A 16,018-nucleotide genomic window follows, 5' to 3' on the forward strand; every position below is an offset into this window, starting at 1 on the left:
CGAGTGGACAACAACTCCGTACGCATGAAGAGAATCTTGGTCTTCCGATTGGCCAAGCTGGACTTGGGGCCCAGATCTTCAAATCAACCGATGATTTGGGTGACCCACAAGCCTCACATGCCCCTTCCGCCTCACTACTGTAGGTGACCGAAATTAATCGTCAAGGTTGACACGGGAAAGAAATGTACTTTTGGTTATTCATAATTTTCTTGCCACCGATCCATGACGGCCACGACCAAGCTCTCCGGGAATAAAGTACCTTTGCTCAAGCACGAGGGATTGGATTCGTCAGACGCGGGCTAGTGGTTGGTCCCTCCCCCCTAGCCGATAATCCGGTGGAGCAAGAGATCCATGGCCTGTTATGAGGTAGCTACAAGAGAACGGGCCTTGTTTGTGGTTGTTTTGATTTGATTCAAAGGATTACGAAAACACGGTAGGATAAAGAACGGATCGGCGAGTAGACTAGGGGGAAATGCCCAGCTTTGGCCAAGCAAGCCTGTTCTGGTTGCATCAAGCTTTTGTTTCAAGGTCGCCCTTGCTAAAGTCTTCCACGGGATGGAATAAGTTGTGTTGAATGGAATACCTACGAAAAATGTGGCAATATTGGCTTATACACTACTCCGTACATACTCATTGATAGATAGGTCCACAAGGGTCAAGCAAGGTGCAACATATCACAATGTGCAGTACATAGTACACCGCAAGTTTAACGTGGACGTGTGTATTTCGACATGTCACAACAAGTATAGGAGTCAGGAGGTACGGAGGTACGGAGGTACGACATGGGAAACCATGCCGTGTGGATCCTCCCCCCTTGAGTACGGATACGTACGTTAGTAGAGATAACCCGATCTTAGTCAAGTAAACAAGTTCTCTGTGTAGATCCAGATCCAGAATCTCCCCCATATTAGCATATAATCCAATCAACCTCCATCGTGGCTGGATATTTCGCATTAGTTTGGTTCTTTGTTTTTTATAGTTTCCCGGAGAGACTCCATAATTCCCATGGATCTATTTGTTCTATTTTTCTAGAAGAACCCAAGTTATCGAGAGTAATAGGCGTAATGCGCCCCTATTTGTTCCTATTTGTGCTATCGCTCACCGCCACCGCGTCATTCACCACCAAGTGGGCCTTCTGAGTCACGTTGTTTCCCCCACGGGCTGCATTCCGCCTTTTGACTGGCCGAGCCTAAATGCTTTTTTTCCCTCCTTCACTTCCACTTGTTCAACGTTGTCGATCAAACCATTTTCATTGGTGTCGCATTGCGGGATTCTGGCTTCCGAAGCTTCCGTATCCAAGGAGGATCTGTCGTGTCCTCGCGTGGTTTGCTTGTGAGATCCCCGAGGGTCCAGAACCTTGGGGAAGTAGAGATCAAAGACTCCTTGCTGGGATTTTCTGATACGTATAAACCCGACCAGGCGTCATGGGGAACAATGAATCGCCCAACATTTTGTCCTCCCTCTACGAATCCTTGTCTGCCCAGTCCACCAATCGCTCGGGCCTTGCGGCATTTTTACAACTCTACTACAATTCGGCACGTGCAGCGGCCCAACAGGCCTCTCTCACTTCTGTCGCAAACCACCTTCGCAACCTCTATCGCAATGACAAAGTAAACTGGGGCCAAGTTGTGTTTCTCATGACCTGTGTGATAACCATGGCTGGCTGTGGTATATTTTCTTCTCTCCGGCGCCGCTCGCCAGCGAAAAAATCTCGCTCGCAGCGCTCCAGCATTCGCAAAACTTTGACCAAGTCGTCTTCGAAGACACTCACCTCGTCGGACGATGACTACGAAGATGAAGACTATGATAGCAATGGGTCTTTGCGACATGCTACCCTTCCATCTCGCCCAGTCGAAGAGTACTCTCAACCTGAGAAAAAGACATCCGATGGTAAGTCAAAATCTCTTCACGCAGCCGTCACCGCCACCAAGATCATACCTAACTGGAACCCAGCTTTCAAAACCGACCCTGGAATTCTGAAGAAGTTTACCTCCTATCAAAAGTACACCACCTCCGTGGCAACTTATCCCGAAATTCGAACCTTTTTCTGTCGACACCCACACCTGGACCGCCTGCCCACCAAGCCATCGCCGCTTCCTCTACTTGTGTTTGTACACGGACTCGGTGGATCGCTCGCACAGTTCCATCATCTTCTCACTAGTCTGTCAAATGTCGGGTCTTGCTTTGGTATTGATCTACCTGGTTGCGGTCTCTCCAAGTTTGAGCCCAGCAACTGGGACGCATACACCGTGGAGGCTCTAGCTGAGTTGCTGGCAGTCGCTATTGAGCAACAAAGGGACCCCGACCAAGATGTGATTCTAGTGGGCCATAGCCTGGGATGCTCATTGTCTGCTCTCCTCGCTTCGACTACCTCGCCCATCGCAACCCCCCTCAGAGACCATATCGTTGGGTTAATCGCAGTCTGTCCCCGAGCATCGCCTCCTTCGCCTCACGAGACCGCTATCGCTCGCCGCCTACTTCACATTCCAGGCCCTATCTTTGATCTGTGGCGTTTGTGGGACCGACGCGGCGGTGAGCAAAGCGCTAGCGTTAAGAGAATGGTAGGCAGCGATGCCGATGCACAGACACGAGACCTCCAGGTCCGCTTCAACAAGCAAAGCCGGACTCCCGTTTGGCGTCGCATGGCCTGGGGATCGCTCCCGACCTACAAAGGTGACGAAGCCATTGGAGGTATGCCAGGAGAGAAGGTTTGGGCCGGTGTTCACATGCCAATTCTGCTGGTGGCAGGAGAAGCAGATGCAGTGACGAAACCGGTTGAAATCCAAAACCTTCTGAAGTTTTTTGGCAATGCTTCAGCTCATACCACCATCGACACCACTGGAAGCAGCATTATCCCGGATGCTTCAAGAGTTCATGACCAAGTTTCGGCATCTCCCAACAACGCTACAGGCCAAGAAAAGTCTGTTGTCCAGGTGGTGATTGACAATGAAAAGCTGACAAAGTCCAACTCTGCCAACGAGCGCAAGAGACTGGTGAAGTCGGCCATCCTCCCAGCTCCCGCATCGCATGCTCTTCTGTACGATCGAGCGACCTACCGTACTCTGGCTGGCATCATTCAAGGATTCTTGGCTTCAAACATTGACAAGCGACTTGGGCTGGGATGGCAATTACAACACCTGAATACTTCGGGCAAGTGGGACGTGAAGAACCTCGCCAAGTGGCAAAAGGTTGCACCAGTCTCAGCGCCAATTGCGAATACTTTCCGGGCAATGAAGATGCTACGAGAGGTAGATGAACATCACAACCCAGTCAAGTTCTCTGCGGAATACCGCGACAAGATTTATGCTGTCATCGACATCAGCCACGAAAGCCCAGTCTACAGTCCGGCACAGATGGAAAAGGGCGGTATCCATTACTGCAAGCATCCGACCGTCTCAAAGCTTCCTCCGACTCCCGACGAGGTTCGAGACTTCATTGCCCTGGTCGAACGCTTGCAGAAGGAGATTGACGACCAAATGGAAAAGCGTGAGGATCCATCCATCCCACGCCCACTGGTCGGCGTGCACTGTCATTATGGATACAACCGAACCGGCTTCCTCATCGTGTGCTACTTGATTGAGCAACTGGACTACCCTGTCAAAGACGCGGTCGCCGAGTTCAATCAGTGCCGACCTCCTGGTATTCGCCATGATCACTTCATTGACGAACTCCATGCTCGGTACGCGGGAATCAAGAGGGTTCCCACCCTGTAATTTTGTAAAGAATTTTTTATTTTCGGTTTCATGGCGTTATGATTAGAATAGGACCGGAGAACAAGACAAGTTCAGAGGTTCAGAGGCATATGGCGAAGGTTTCCCGCGTTTTTGTGTTTTGTTATTCTACGGATTACCTTTTTTTATGAGAAACGAACCAGCAGATTTGTGTGATTAGGATATGGATGATTAATGAACATTTTGATAAACTTTTATTTTATAAATTTCCGTTGCATTTTACTAAGTAAAGTGATGAAATGGGTCCTAGATGGAAACAGATCATGAACAGCGTAATAAAAATGAGTAACAATGATAATCAACTAACTAGATTGAATATACCTGCTGCCTTGGTGCCTCATTTCCAAATCAGCGTTACACAGTCATGTGACTTTTGTATCAGGTGACCATCGCCTGAGGCACACACACACTTAGGGTACGGCTAAACCCAAATAGGCTAAGCGAACCACACAGACGCCAGCGCAACCCAACCGGGGCAAGAGTTTGTGTGTCTCGAAATTTTGGACTCTTCGACTTCGACCCTGCCCACCTCGACTTCCCGCCCTACGACTCTCTCAACCCCTACGCCCTCAACAAGTCGCCAAAATGGGTGGTGTTACCGTTCGCGATGTGGACGTAAGTGTCCTCCCTGATCACTCAGATCAGCCCCTCGTCCACCAGGTCTTCGCCATGCATATATGTGTCAAAGTTCGTTTCCGGAGGTCTCGGTTCGTCAAAAGGAGGTCATTTGCAGCGACAGCAGGCCTATCGTCTGGAAATATCGGAATGGAAACGGGAGGATAATCTGCTTCTGGGCAGAAGGGGTGGCATTGAAGATTCAAGTGTGTGTGTGTGTGGCGTAATTCGAATGTTGATCACAAAGATCAGCATTCGCGTTTTACGACACAGATACATTTGAATGCAATGGCCATTCAAGCATGAGACAACCTATGCTTCAGCGACAAGAGATGGACCTTGAACAACCTGCCGATGGAAACGAACCCACCACATATATGCACTTATGCGCCCTTTTCGCCAAGACCAGACCACACTCGAATGAATCCACGACGCTAACATATTGTTTTCTTTCTCATCTACAGGCGCAGAAGTTCATTGCTGCCTACTCCGCTTTCCTGAAGCGTCAGGGAAAGCTCCCCATCCCCGGCTGGGTCGACACTGTCAAGACCTCCGCCTCCAACGAGCTTCCCCCCCAGGACGCTGATTGGTACGACCGACCTACCTTTTACTCCCAGCGAAAAAAAACCCCCCCTCTACGTTCAGTGAAATTAACATGATTTTTTTTTGAAGGTTCTACGTCCGCGCCGCCGCTGTCGCCCGTCACATCTACATGCGCAAGACCGTCGGTGTCGGCCGTCTCCGCAAGGTCCACGGTTCCACCAAGAACCGCGGCTCCCGCCCCGGCCACCACGTTGACGCCTCCGGTTCCGTTGACCGCAAGGCTCTCCAGGCCCTCGAGAAGATCGGTGTCCTTGAGCACGATGAGGACAAGGGTGGCCGTCGCATCACTCAGTCCGGCCAGCGTGATCTTGACCGTATCGCCAAGACCACCGTTGACGAGGAGGAGTCTGATGAGGAGTAAACATGTCACCCAGGGCTTAATGTGTTTCGGGGGTCGTACTTGAGTTTGCTTAAATGCTTAGCAGGGCAAAAATGAGATGACATCAAAAAAATCGGAGCTTGGTCCCGGCGATTCTTGTTTACGTTTCCTTTCTGTTATTTTTCCACATCCACACACACTTTCCAACCTTTTTTATCATGACGACCAGACGGGGCTAGCGGAGAGAAGACGGGTGTTTTATGCATGAGGAGGACAATTCCTGAGAGCATTGAGCGAGAGAGAACGAGGACGAGACAGGGTGATTCCAGCTTTCCGTTCTTGCTCTTGGTTATGCGTTATCATACGCATGGCCAGACAGACGGGAGTTTCTATTTCCTTTCCACATATTTTTGATCTCCCTCGCATCTTTGACCCGAACAACCCTACGGTGTCTCTGATCCCGTTTTCTCTCGCGGTCTCCTGGAAATAAAGAGCATGTCTGACTAAACACGTTAAAACGTTCACTCTGTGTCGTAGCGTAAGATTTGTAGTATTTGATATGTAAATTGTCAAAGCACTGTCTGTGCTTTGCCCAGGTCTAACTTGGCAGCCTCTCTATGTGCATCCATGCATGTGGATCTGCCAGAGCATCGGCTCCTTCGAGTTCATATCACATGTACAGAATGAATATCCATATGTACCCCCTCTACCCCGCGCAGAAATGACTTCGTGCCTAACAGTATCCATGTAGATTCCCATATAGCTGCCCAAGCACACGCAACATCCAACTTTGCCTCCCTGTATCCTCCCTGTGTACAAGTCGAAGACCAAATTTGAGACTTCGTCGGGCGTCAATAGTATCCTGAAGGATGCCAGCCGACGTTTCAGAAAAATCCCCAAAAACAATAATCCCTCATACATGTATTCAGATAGTCCAAAATTTCAGCTTTCGTTGCCCTGTCGAAATTCATCTTAGTTGAGGGTCCAAGGGTACTTCCAAATTTGGAGCTCCGAGCCATCAACTTTCTGTGACTACATATATTCAAAGTCGGCTCGACCGTCAACATCTGTAGATCTAGGTGTCGGCTGTCAGCTGCATCGAGATTTTTCCCAGGGGGGGCCGTAAATGCCAACCTTACTAGTAACTCTGACTTAAATCTTTTTTGGCTCCATGTGCACATGTGCATGTGATCTGTGGATCAGATTAGATCAACCTGAATGCACAACAGCACCGTAGTCCGTCCAGGGTCCCTCGGGAGGCTGGTTACATGCACATACATGTTGAAACTTGCATGTGTGTTAGCATTTACACATTACCCTCCACTTGAGGACTGTGCACCACTAAAGAAAAATTGAACAGTTCAAATTTTAAACAGCCAGTCAACCTTGGAAGTCCACTCTACTCAAGAGTACTCAAGTGCTCGCACACGCCTTGAAGATGTAGGTATCGATTGAATCGCTCAGCTCCAGGGTTATCGGCCCCGGAGGTCATGAGCTCATGCACATATGAAGGCCCACACGTATGCCATTTGAATACATATGTACTTCCAAGCGCCCTGAAACGCTTCAAATGATGTCTCAGTATACATTTATGTTATTAATCAACTGATCTTGAAAATTGACGTTCTCGGTATCATCCCGAGATCTCAGACATTCAAGGTCCACATGTCCACATGTGCAACAACCGAGAATCAACCACACCGAGTATTCCAAGTTTTGATCATTCCAACATGACATCTGGAGCCACTTGAATATTGAAAACTCTGCATGTGTGGTTGCGAAAAGAATAATCTTGGAATACTACCTGCTGATGTAATTCCTTCAGCTCTATAACTATGCCATTTAGGTCGTACTGACTGCAATTTGATTCCGAGGTTTACTAATGTGTACTACATATAGTATATACATGTCAACTGGTATATATAAGGTCTAGACATCAGCTGAAATCGAGCTGAATATTACCTTGAGGCTTTCTGATTGTTTCGCGGCGCCCTAGGTTCCTCCGGCCCATTCAGCGGATGGTTCAGATAGAACGCGCGGCCAGTGAGAGATGGGCGTATCATTACGGCATATGAACTGACACACCTCAAGTAAGGTTTGGCGTTTCTAGTTGACCACATGCATTTAATACTTGAGTCAACTGGTAACGGCCCCTGAAAGACTCAACCTCCCATGGAAAGGGTAGTAATCAAGCTTCCAGTGCCAAGCTATAATTTTCTTTAGATCATAACCTGAATACTAGTATGCTTATGAGATGTAGATATAGGTCAGAAAAAATCATTCTCTATAAGAGCTTGCGCTCGACTTCTATTTATTTACACAGGATTATATAGTTTTGAGAAAGAAAGGAAAAATAATAAAAAAGAATGTGCATCAATCACGCTCTCACTGAGCATGACGATTCTTATAATGGGACATCTCCACCCAGCCCTCTGGATCACCATTCCGACTGAGAACAGTATGCGGCGTCTCGGGCTCATCCTCCTCAAACCTAGAAATCGAGCCACTGGACGACGACGCAGCCACGGGCTCAGCAGCAGCCGTAACGCCCTTGGTAGACGAGATCGAAATGGTAGTTGTAATGATGGGCGGTTCAGCGTGCGAGTTGAGCTCCGCTCGCTTGGAGTCGTACTGGTTATACATGTAGTTCTGGCGCGGGGTACGCGAGTGTCCGGTCGAGTTGATGAAGCGGCTCGTGAAGGGTCGGAAGAGAGGCCACACGGGCGGAATGGACATGGAGATGAGGACGACCCATTCCTCGACTTCACCCCAGCGGAAAAGAGTGCCGACACCGTCTGTTTTTGGATTGAATTAGCAGGAGTAGATGGGATTGGGGTTTGGGTTGGGTTTAAGGGAACTCACATGAAGGGTCATCGCTCATGATGAATTTGGCGGCCCAAGTTCGGACGATGGCGGCGGCTCCGGCGAAGACACCGCAGCCCATGAGGAAACTCAAACCCCATTTGAGTTTGCGGTCGATGCGGAGTGGGGCCAGCATTGTGGCGGGGATGACGGCAAGGTAGATATCGGAGACTGCGGCTACTGCACCGACAAAGTAAGTGTAGTGCACACTTGTTCTGTGGTCACATAGATCCTGGCGGTCGGGGTCCCAGAGGGCTTTTGGTGGACTGCATTGGAACCAGGCGAGGAGGACCTGGGGGATGTTGATGACGATGTTGAGGACGGCGACGAAGACCAGACTTTGGCGGATTCTGCGATCTGGAGAGAGAAAATATTGTCAGTACTCATTGTTTCTTGTGATTGACGGTATAAATTGAAAGATCCATTGGGATGTGGGGAAAGGGTGACGTACTGCCTTGTGAATTCATCTCAATCAAAAATGCCGCCACAGCCACTTTTCCAATGGGGATGGCCATGTTGAAAAAGAAGACGGTGATCCATGTGAAAAGAAGGTAGTTGCCCAATTGGCCCGTTTCCTCAACGATTGCGATTCTATTTCCGAGTCCATGAAGAATGGAGATGACACCAAAGGTTTGTGTGATTGTTGTAAGGAACTAGATTTAAAAATTAAGTGGGTTAGCATGATGATCGGCAACATTTCAATAAATGATAGACACCAATTGATTGAATGCAATTGAATGTAATGGAATTCATACCCAAGCCACGAGAGACCAGATCAAAGCCGTAGTACCGAACTTATTGACTCGAAGTCGCACATAGACACGCATGGCCATAAAAATGGTGGCGACAGCGCCGAGACCAAGTCCCAAACGCAAATCGTCGGGCCCGCGGCCTCCATATGCAGGGTAACGTTCTGAGAGACCCATTGTGTATTGTATCAGGGCAAAAGATCAGAGAGATCCAGATGGTTTTTCTGAGGGTGCCTTGCATATATAAGCCAAGACCGAAAAGGCCCCAAAAGCCGGTTCGTCTCGGATCGCGTCCAACATCCGCAAAGGGAACATTTTCAAGTTGGAGAGGGGCAATCCACAGGATCAAAAGGCTTGGGTGGCGGTTGGTCACCTATAGATCGAGATCGAGTGGATCCGGAGTCGCCTACGCTGCGAACCAGAGTATCGGGCCAATCCAAATGGAATTGCCGGGTTTTCCATTAAAAATGTTGCTCTTTTTTTTTTCTTCTTTTTTTTCTGTTTCCCACTTTTCTTCCCACCTTTCCTTACTATATTCTACCACGTTTACTCCGTTATATTTTCCTCTTTTTCCAGTTTTCTTCCTCTGGTTGAGAGATCTCGTCCCGGAATCTTAAGATTCTTAACCCTGTCTCTCTTCCTTTCCCCCGTTTCAACTGCCGCGTCACTACCCGTACTTTTGTACTTTTGTATATTAATTCCCATTCTTTTCCCACGAGTTGTGGAAGTTCTAGGCGGTTTCGTCCTAAGCGAAGTTCCTAGAGGGGAACATGGCCGCGGCTAGTGAAGGAGCAAAGTGCCCTATCAGCCACAAAGAAACTAGTGTGGAGAACAATGCCGGTGTTAGCGATTATATCGATCGCGCAATGACCTGTCAAGGTTGAGACTCCGCACTGAACCCTCGCCAGATTTTACCACAATGCTCTGGAATGCCGATGCACTGACCTGAAACTAGTCTGCGCTCCCCTGGTTCTCGGCCGGAGCATTGACCCAATTTGATCGGTCCGGAGGTTTTCATGTAGATTAATTCACACACAATTTTTGATTGATTTTTAAAAAAAGATTGTAACCTTGGAACTTCCAGATCATTGCCAGCTGACTTGGTCCCCACAGGGACAAACTCAAATTCCAGATGTCCATTGGAAATAGATTGCACCTCGGATACAGCTCGGGTTGAGAGGGCCGAGAGAGCCTCATGTCATTAGTCCCGTGCGTTAGCCGTTTCATGATAAGCAGCCAAGCTGAGAGATTATCTATATAACCCAGGAAGTAATTTTAAAATTGCTTGAATAGCACGCCTTGATCTCTTGTGACATTCAAAGAGAATAGAATCTCCAAGATTGAATGCTTTTTTTTTTCATGTCCATTTTCCTTGTCGTGTCCAGGTTGACTAACATTGTTTCAATCTTCTCGGCTCCGAGGAACTCGACTTCGGCGAAAACTCCATTTATCAATCAATAAAAACGTAATGCCTCCAATTGAAATCATTTGGAGAGAAGAGAAAAAGGAAATCAAAAAGAAACTCCGATAGGGGGAATCGAACCCCCGGCTGTCGTGTGAGAGACGACGATGTTAGCCACTACACCATATCGGAGGGGGACAACGAATTACTCCGTTAGGTTTAGCCTCATTGTTTTTGGTTTAGCGTCAAGTGTCCTTACGCCTCTCTGTGCGTGGTGGTATATAGTCCCCAGTTCCCCCAAGCCCAGCATCCCTTGTTCTCTAACCTGTTATTTTTCTCCTCCGTATAAGGTATTTTTGCTATTAATCCGGAGTACTAAGCTCCTAAGCTCCTAAGCTCCGCCACCCCTTTGCCCTGTATAACTTATTATTACCTCTATATAAATTTCTTTTGCCCCTCCTGCTTTCTTAGGCTTACCTTAGCCTTACTATATTCCTAATTAGATACCTTCTCTAAGGTTCTAATACTAGCCCCTAAATCTTTAAAACATAACTACCTATAATCATTTATAAATCCTATTATTAATATATATTTCACTACTATATAGCCTAAATCATTCTATAAAAGTATCTTAGGATAGAATCTAATAAAGAATTACTTAAAAGGCTTTTAGCTTAAGATACTATTCTAGTTTTAGTTACTTATTAATATAGTAATAATTAATACTACTAATTAAGTAATAAACTTAATTTTTTAGGGAATAATTAGGTTTTATAAATAAGAGGAACTATAAATTAGTTATAAAAATTTACCTTAATAATATAATTATAAGCTTCTAAATATACTAACTATAGCTTCTCTACTTTATTATATATAGGCCTAGGTATATAATAGTTAGCCTAATAAGTATTACCTATCTTAAATCTATAATAGTTTTTTTACTTTAAAATAAAAAGCATCTAAATTATTCTACTAAACTTAATATAACTTACTATTTATAAAGGGAATAACTTTAAAATCAAGTATATCTAACCATAAACTTATTATTAATAACTTACTTAAACTTATTTTAGTATATATACTATTAATATCTTAATAAAAATTTATAAGTATAGTAATAAGATTATAGAAGATATTAAGTTTAAGACTTATCCTAATATTAATACTCCTATTTACCCTAATTATAAGGAAAACCTCTTAGGTTTAAGCTAAGTAAAAGGAAAATATAAAAGCTATAATTATAGAAACCCCTAATTTAATAAGACTACTTTTATATTAATAAGATTTAGAAATATTAATAATACCTAGAGATATTAAAAATACTTAGAGAAGGAAGGATAAGAGATATTATATAAATTAAATTTAAGACTAGATAATTATAAGACTAGGTTACCTAACTATTATTAGAGCCCTTCTTATTATTAAAAGAAAAGCTTTATTATAGAGAAATACTTATATATTATAATATTATTCTATCTAATATCTTTATATTATAATACTACTAAATAGATAATTAATTAAAAAGTATTTTTAAGATATAAAAAGTTTATCTACTATTTCTATATAATTACTCTTCTCTACTATAGATCTAAATAACCTAGATATTTTATAGGGCTAATATCTAATTATAATCATATAGAAAATTAACCTAAGACTAAATATATCTACTTCCTTTATTAAGACCTATAACCTATATAGATTAAAAAAACCTAAATCAAGAAGATATCCACTATTAATATTACTACTTATTAATCCTCTAAAATTATAAAATAGAAGATTAAGTTTACTTTTAGAGTTAGAATATAATAAAAAATTCTCTAGTTATAGATCAGAATAAATAATACCTTTTTAGTAAATATAATAGATAGCTTCTACTACCTAAAGATATTACTTTAATTAAAGAGATAGATTAATATTATTATTATATTAGTTAATATAAGCCTATAAATTACTATTACTAACTTCTTAGAAGAGTAATCTATAAGATTCCTCTAAGATACTAATATATCTATAGGATTTAAATTAATATTAGCTAATTATATAACTTTAGCCTAATATATTATATTACCCTAAGATATACCCCTAATATTTCTAAAATTTATTCTTTAATCTTAAAGCTTTATTTAATATCCTTTATAAAGGAGTAGATATTTAATACTTTAGTATATTACTATAAATACCTAGGATATTTTAGGATAATACTTAGTCTCTTTCTTATTATTAATAAAATAGAGCCTTACCCTAGAATTTTATTAAAATAAGACTTATAAGAGACCAGATCTACTAGTTTATTAAGTAAAATAATTTAATCTTTCTTCTTAGTAATACTATTACTTACTAAGGGTTATCTATATTACTTAAGATTATTAGGCTCTTTATATCTAGATAGAATTACTAAATAATAAATATAGCTAAATATACTATAAAGAGTATAATTTAATACTCTCTATATAACCAAGTAACACCTCTATAGGTATAATAATATACTAGAGAGCTATAAAGAATATAAAATAATAACTAGGATACTCCAAAGGGATTCATTTATCATATTATAGGATTAATAAAATAAATATATTAAATAAGTTATATGATTAATAGGCTATATAACTACTCTACCTAACTAGTTATGACTTATAACCAAACTACTTAATCTTTTCAGGTAGGGGCTATTAAGTAAGCTTTCTAAGCTCTACTAATAAGTAATCTTTTATTTTAGGCTATATTAAAATATAAGTTATTAATAGATTATATAAATCATATATTAAAGTTATATAACTAGGATATATTAGTAATTAGTAATATAAGATACTGATCTCCCTAATAACTTACTTTAGATTTAGTAATTAGATAGTATTTTTCTAACTTATACCATAAGTAATTAAAATAAGCTCCTAAGAGACTATATACCTAAAAAAAAACTATATATAAAACTATTTAGGTAAGAGGATTACTAATAATAAATAGATATAATAATAAGTCTTAAATCATATAATATAGCTACTTTAATCATCTTAGCTTAAAAGGGAAGACTTTAGGTAAGGATATATATTTTAGTATTTATAAGGATTATAATATACCTTTCCTATAAATAATAATCTTATTAATTACTAGAGTCTTAGTATATATAATCTCCTTAGATTCTATAAGAATTAATATAAGGAAGTAATAATCACCTATCATCTAGAATTTACTTATTTAGTATTTTATACCCTTTATATCCTTTATAATATTATAACTAGAGCTAAGTTATAGTAAGTCTAAAAGAGTCTTTATTACTTAATTATTTAAGTAAGTATTACTTTCTTATAGGCCTCTAAATTATAAAAATTAACTTTTATACTCTAACTAATCTCTATATAGGCTATAAAAGGGGATCTCTTAATAATCACCTAGAATTAGGATAAGGTTATAATCTTAGTATTAATATCTAAATTATACTTATCTATCTCTATTTTAATATAGATTATAATTAGATTAGGAGCTAAGCCTAAGGGATTAGTATCCCTCTTAAATACTTTAGGATAAGACTCTATATATAACTTAAAAGAATAAGTATCATATTTAACTAATTTATAGGCTAGAGATCTAAATATCATAGATAGATTATTAATTACCTAGTAAGGAAGACTAAGATAGTCTAGTATGATCTAAATACCTACTTCAGAATCATACTAATTTATACTATAATCTTTATTAATATAGATTATAATAAGATTAAAGATAGAGCTTAGTAGACTTAACTATTTATTAGCTCTTATACCTAGACTATAAGGATAAGTATTTAATAAAGTAAATATAAAGTAAAATAACTTACTTTAGTTATAGTTCCTTTTAGCTTCTTAATAAAAATATTTATTTAAGGAGAGTATAAGAATATTTAGTATATCTACCTCTTACCTACTTAGGGTAGGCTAGGCTATATTATAAATTAACTCCTCTAATAGCTTACCAAATTTAATAGCTAGGCTAGATTTATTATTAATTATAATATAATTTCTCTTTATACTCCTAGATTTAGGCTTTATACTTAATTTATTATTAATCATAATAGGATCTATCTTTATACTACTAGGCTTAGTATACTAAGGCTTTATACTAGATACTTTATATACTTAATTAGTAAGATTATAGGAAGATTAAATATATTTTAAGACTCTTACTAATAGCTTCTAATAGTTTCTTAAAATAACTTATAGTAACTAATATATATAGGTAAGATAGTAAACCTTAGAACTTTAAAGAATAATAGTAAGTATTTTTATTAATATATAAGATATAGGACTTTATATCTTTTAAATATTAAGGTTAGGTAGGTAATATAGTTCTATTCTTATCTATAGATAATAAAAGCCTTAGTAATATTATATATAAATAGAGATATAGCTATAATACTAGACCTATCTATAGGATAACTTAAACTAATCTTATACTACCTTCTTATTAAATAAATCTAGTTAGTATTAGTATTAATAGCTAGTTTAGGGAGAGTAAGAGCTTCTCTCTCCTTTCCTCCTTCTCTTCTTCCTTTCCTACCCCCCCCCCCCCCTACTAAAGAAGAATACTATATAATTAATCCTTCTCTACCTTATTTTTATTAATCTTCTCTAGATCTATATTATAGATCTATTATTCTTATCTTTAGAATTAGTAATTACCTAGTCCTTTATACTAGCTAAGTATAATAAGACCTTTAGCCTATATCCTAATATTAAATCTTAGGCCTATAAAAACACTTTTTATTACCCTCTATCCTATTATTCTAAATATAGTTAATATTATAATAGTACTTTTATTACTTCTTACCTAAACTAAGATTCCTTCTACTAACTAAAATGGATACTCTCTATAAAAAGATTATTAGCCTCTATAGTAATATTAGTAACCTTAAAACTTAGTAAGTAATAATATTAATAATTAATAAGCTTTAATTTTATTTTCTAACCTAATAATTAATTAGATTATATATATATCTATATCTACTATCTAATATATTAAGGTTCCTTCTATAAGATTTAAATCTATAACTAACTAGAGTAGAGTAAGCTCTTAGGGATTTTTAAGATCTATTATCTTTATAAAAGCTATTTTTAATTTAGAAGTTTAGAAATCTATTAGTAAAATTACTCTCTTTATTATATTAATAAAGAAAGACTACCTAATAGCTAACTAGCTATATATATCTTAGGAGTATATAAATTCCTTACTAAATATATTAAAGAGTAGTAAGGAGATAATAACTTATCCTAGGATTTAGTATAAGCTTTATAATCTTAATAATATTAATATTTACTTATTAACTTTATCTAGAAGGATAAACTAACCTCTTAAGTCTTAAGACTAGGATAGTTATATAAGGAGGGATTATTAGATAATTAGGTAGTAAACTATTAGAATCTATTATACTACTTCTTTATTAAGTAAGCCTAATATCTAATATATATATTAGATTAGACTTTATATAACTTAGAAATATTATCTAATAGATATCCCTCTCTTAGATATACTTAGGTACTTATAAATAATATAATTCTATAATACCCTCTAAAATACTAAGTCCCCTTATTAATAAAAATTATTAGGAATAATTCTTAAAATAGCTATAAATAGCTTCCTTTAAAAAGTTTATAAATAGAATATATTTATATAATAATAAAAAACTTAGCTACTAGGTTTAGGATCTACTAGTTAAGGGTAGTATATATAAAGAGGTATTTCTTCCTAATAGTATTAGAAATAT

General features: G+C 39.5%; 3 protein-coding genes across 3 annotated transcripts; 2 read left to right on the top strand and 1 right to left on the bottom strand.

Annotated features, from left to right (window-relative positions):
• Positions 1–1,424: 1,424 nt before the first annotated feature.
• N7466_003932 (RNA 5'-triphosphatase domain-containing protein) lies at positions 1,425–3,713 on the top strand (the record flags this gene model as incomplete). The annotated part of the gene is made up of 1 exon (XM_057163329.1): positions 1,425–3,713. The coding sequence occupies one exon, from the start codon at positions 1,425–1,427 to the stop codon at positions 3,711–3,713; it is 2,289 nt and encodes a 762-aa protein (XP_057022010.1).
• A 603-nt stretch (positions 3,714–4,316) lies between these two features.
• N7466_003933 (40S ribosomal protein eS19) lies at positions 4,317–5,310 on the top strand (the record flags this gene model as incomplete). Its single annotated transcript, XM_057163330.1, has 3 exons — positions 4,317–4,346; positions 4,811–4,935; positions 5,019–5,310. The coding sequence occupies 3 exons, from the start codon at positions 4,317–4,319 to the stop codon at positions 5,308–5,310; spliced, it is 447 nt and encodes a 148-aa protein (XP_057022011.1).
• A 2,343-nt stretch (positions 5,311–7,653) lies between these two features.
• N7466_003934 (uncharacterized protein) lies at positions 7,654–9,056 on the bottom strand (the record flags this gene model as incomplete). Its single annotated transcript, XM_057163331.1, has 4 exons — positions 7,654–8,063; positions 8,131–8,487; positions 8,582–8,783; positions 8,886–9,056. 4 exons carry the CDS (start codon positions 9,054–9,056, stop codon positions 7,654–7,656), a joined length of 1,140 nt encoding a protein of 379 aa, XP_057022012.1.
• Positions 9,057–16,018: the final 6,962 nt, after the last annotated feature.

Source organism: Penicillium verhagenii (genome assembly GCF_028828195.1).
Source record: "Penicillium verhagenii strain IBT 33310 chromosome Unknown utg000005l_segment0_segment0, whole genome shotgun sequence".
In the NCBI taxonomy this organism is placed as follows: Eukaryota; Fungi; Ascomycota; class Eurotiomycetes; order Eurotiales; family Aspergillaceae; genus Penicillium; species Penicillium verhagenii.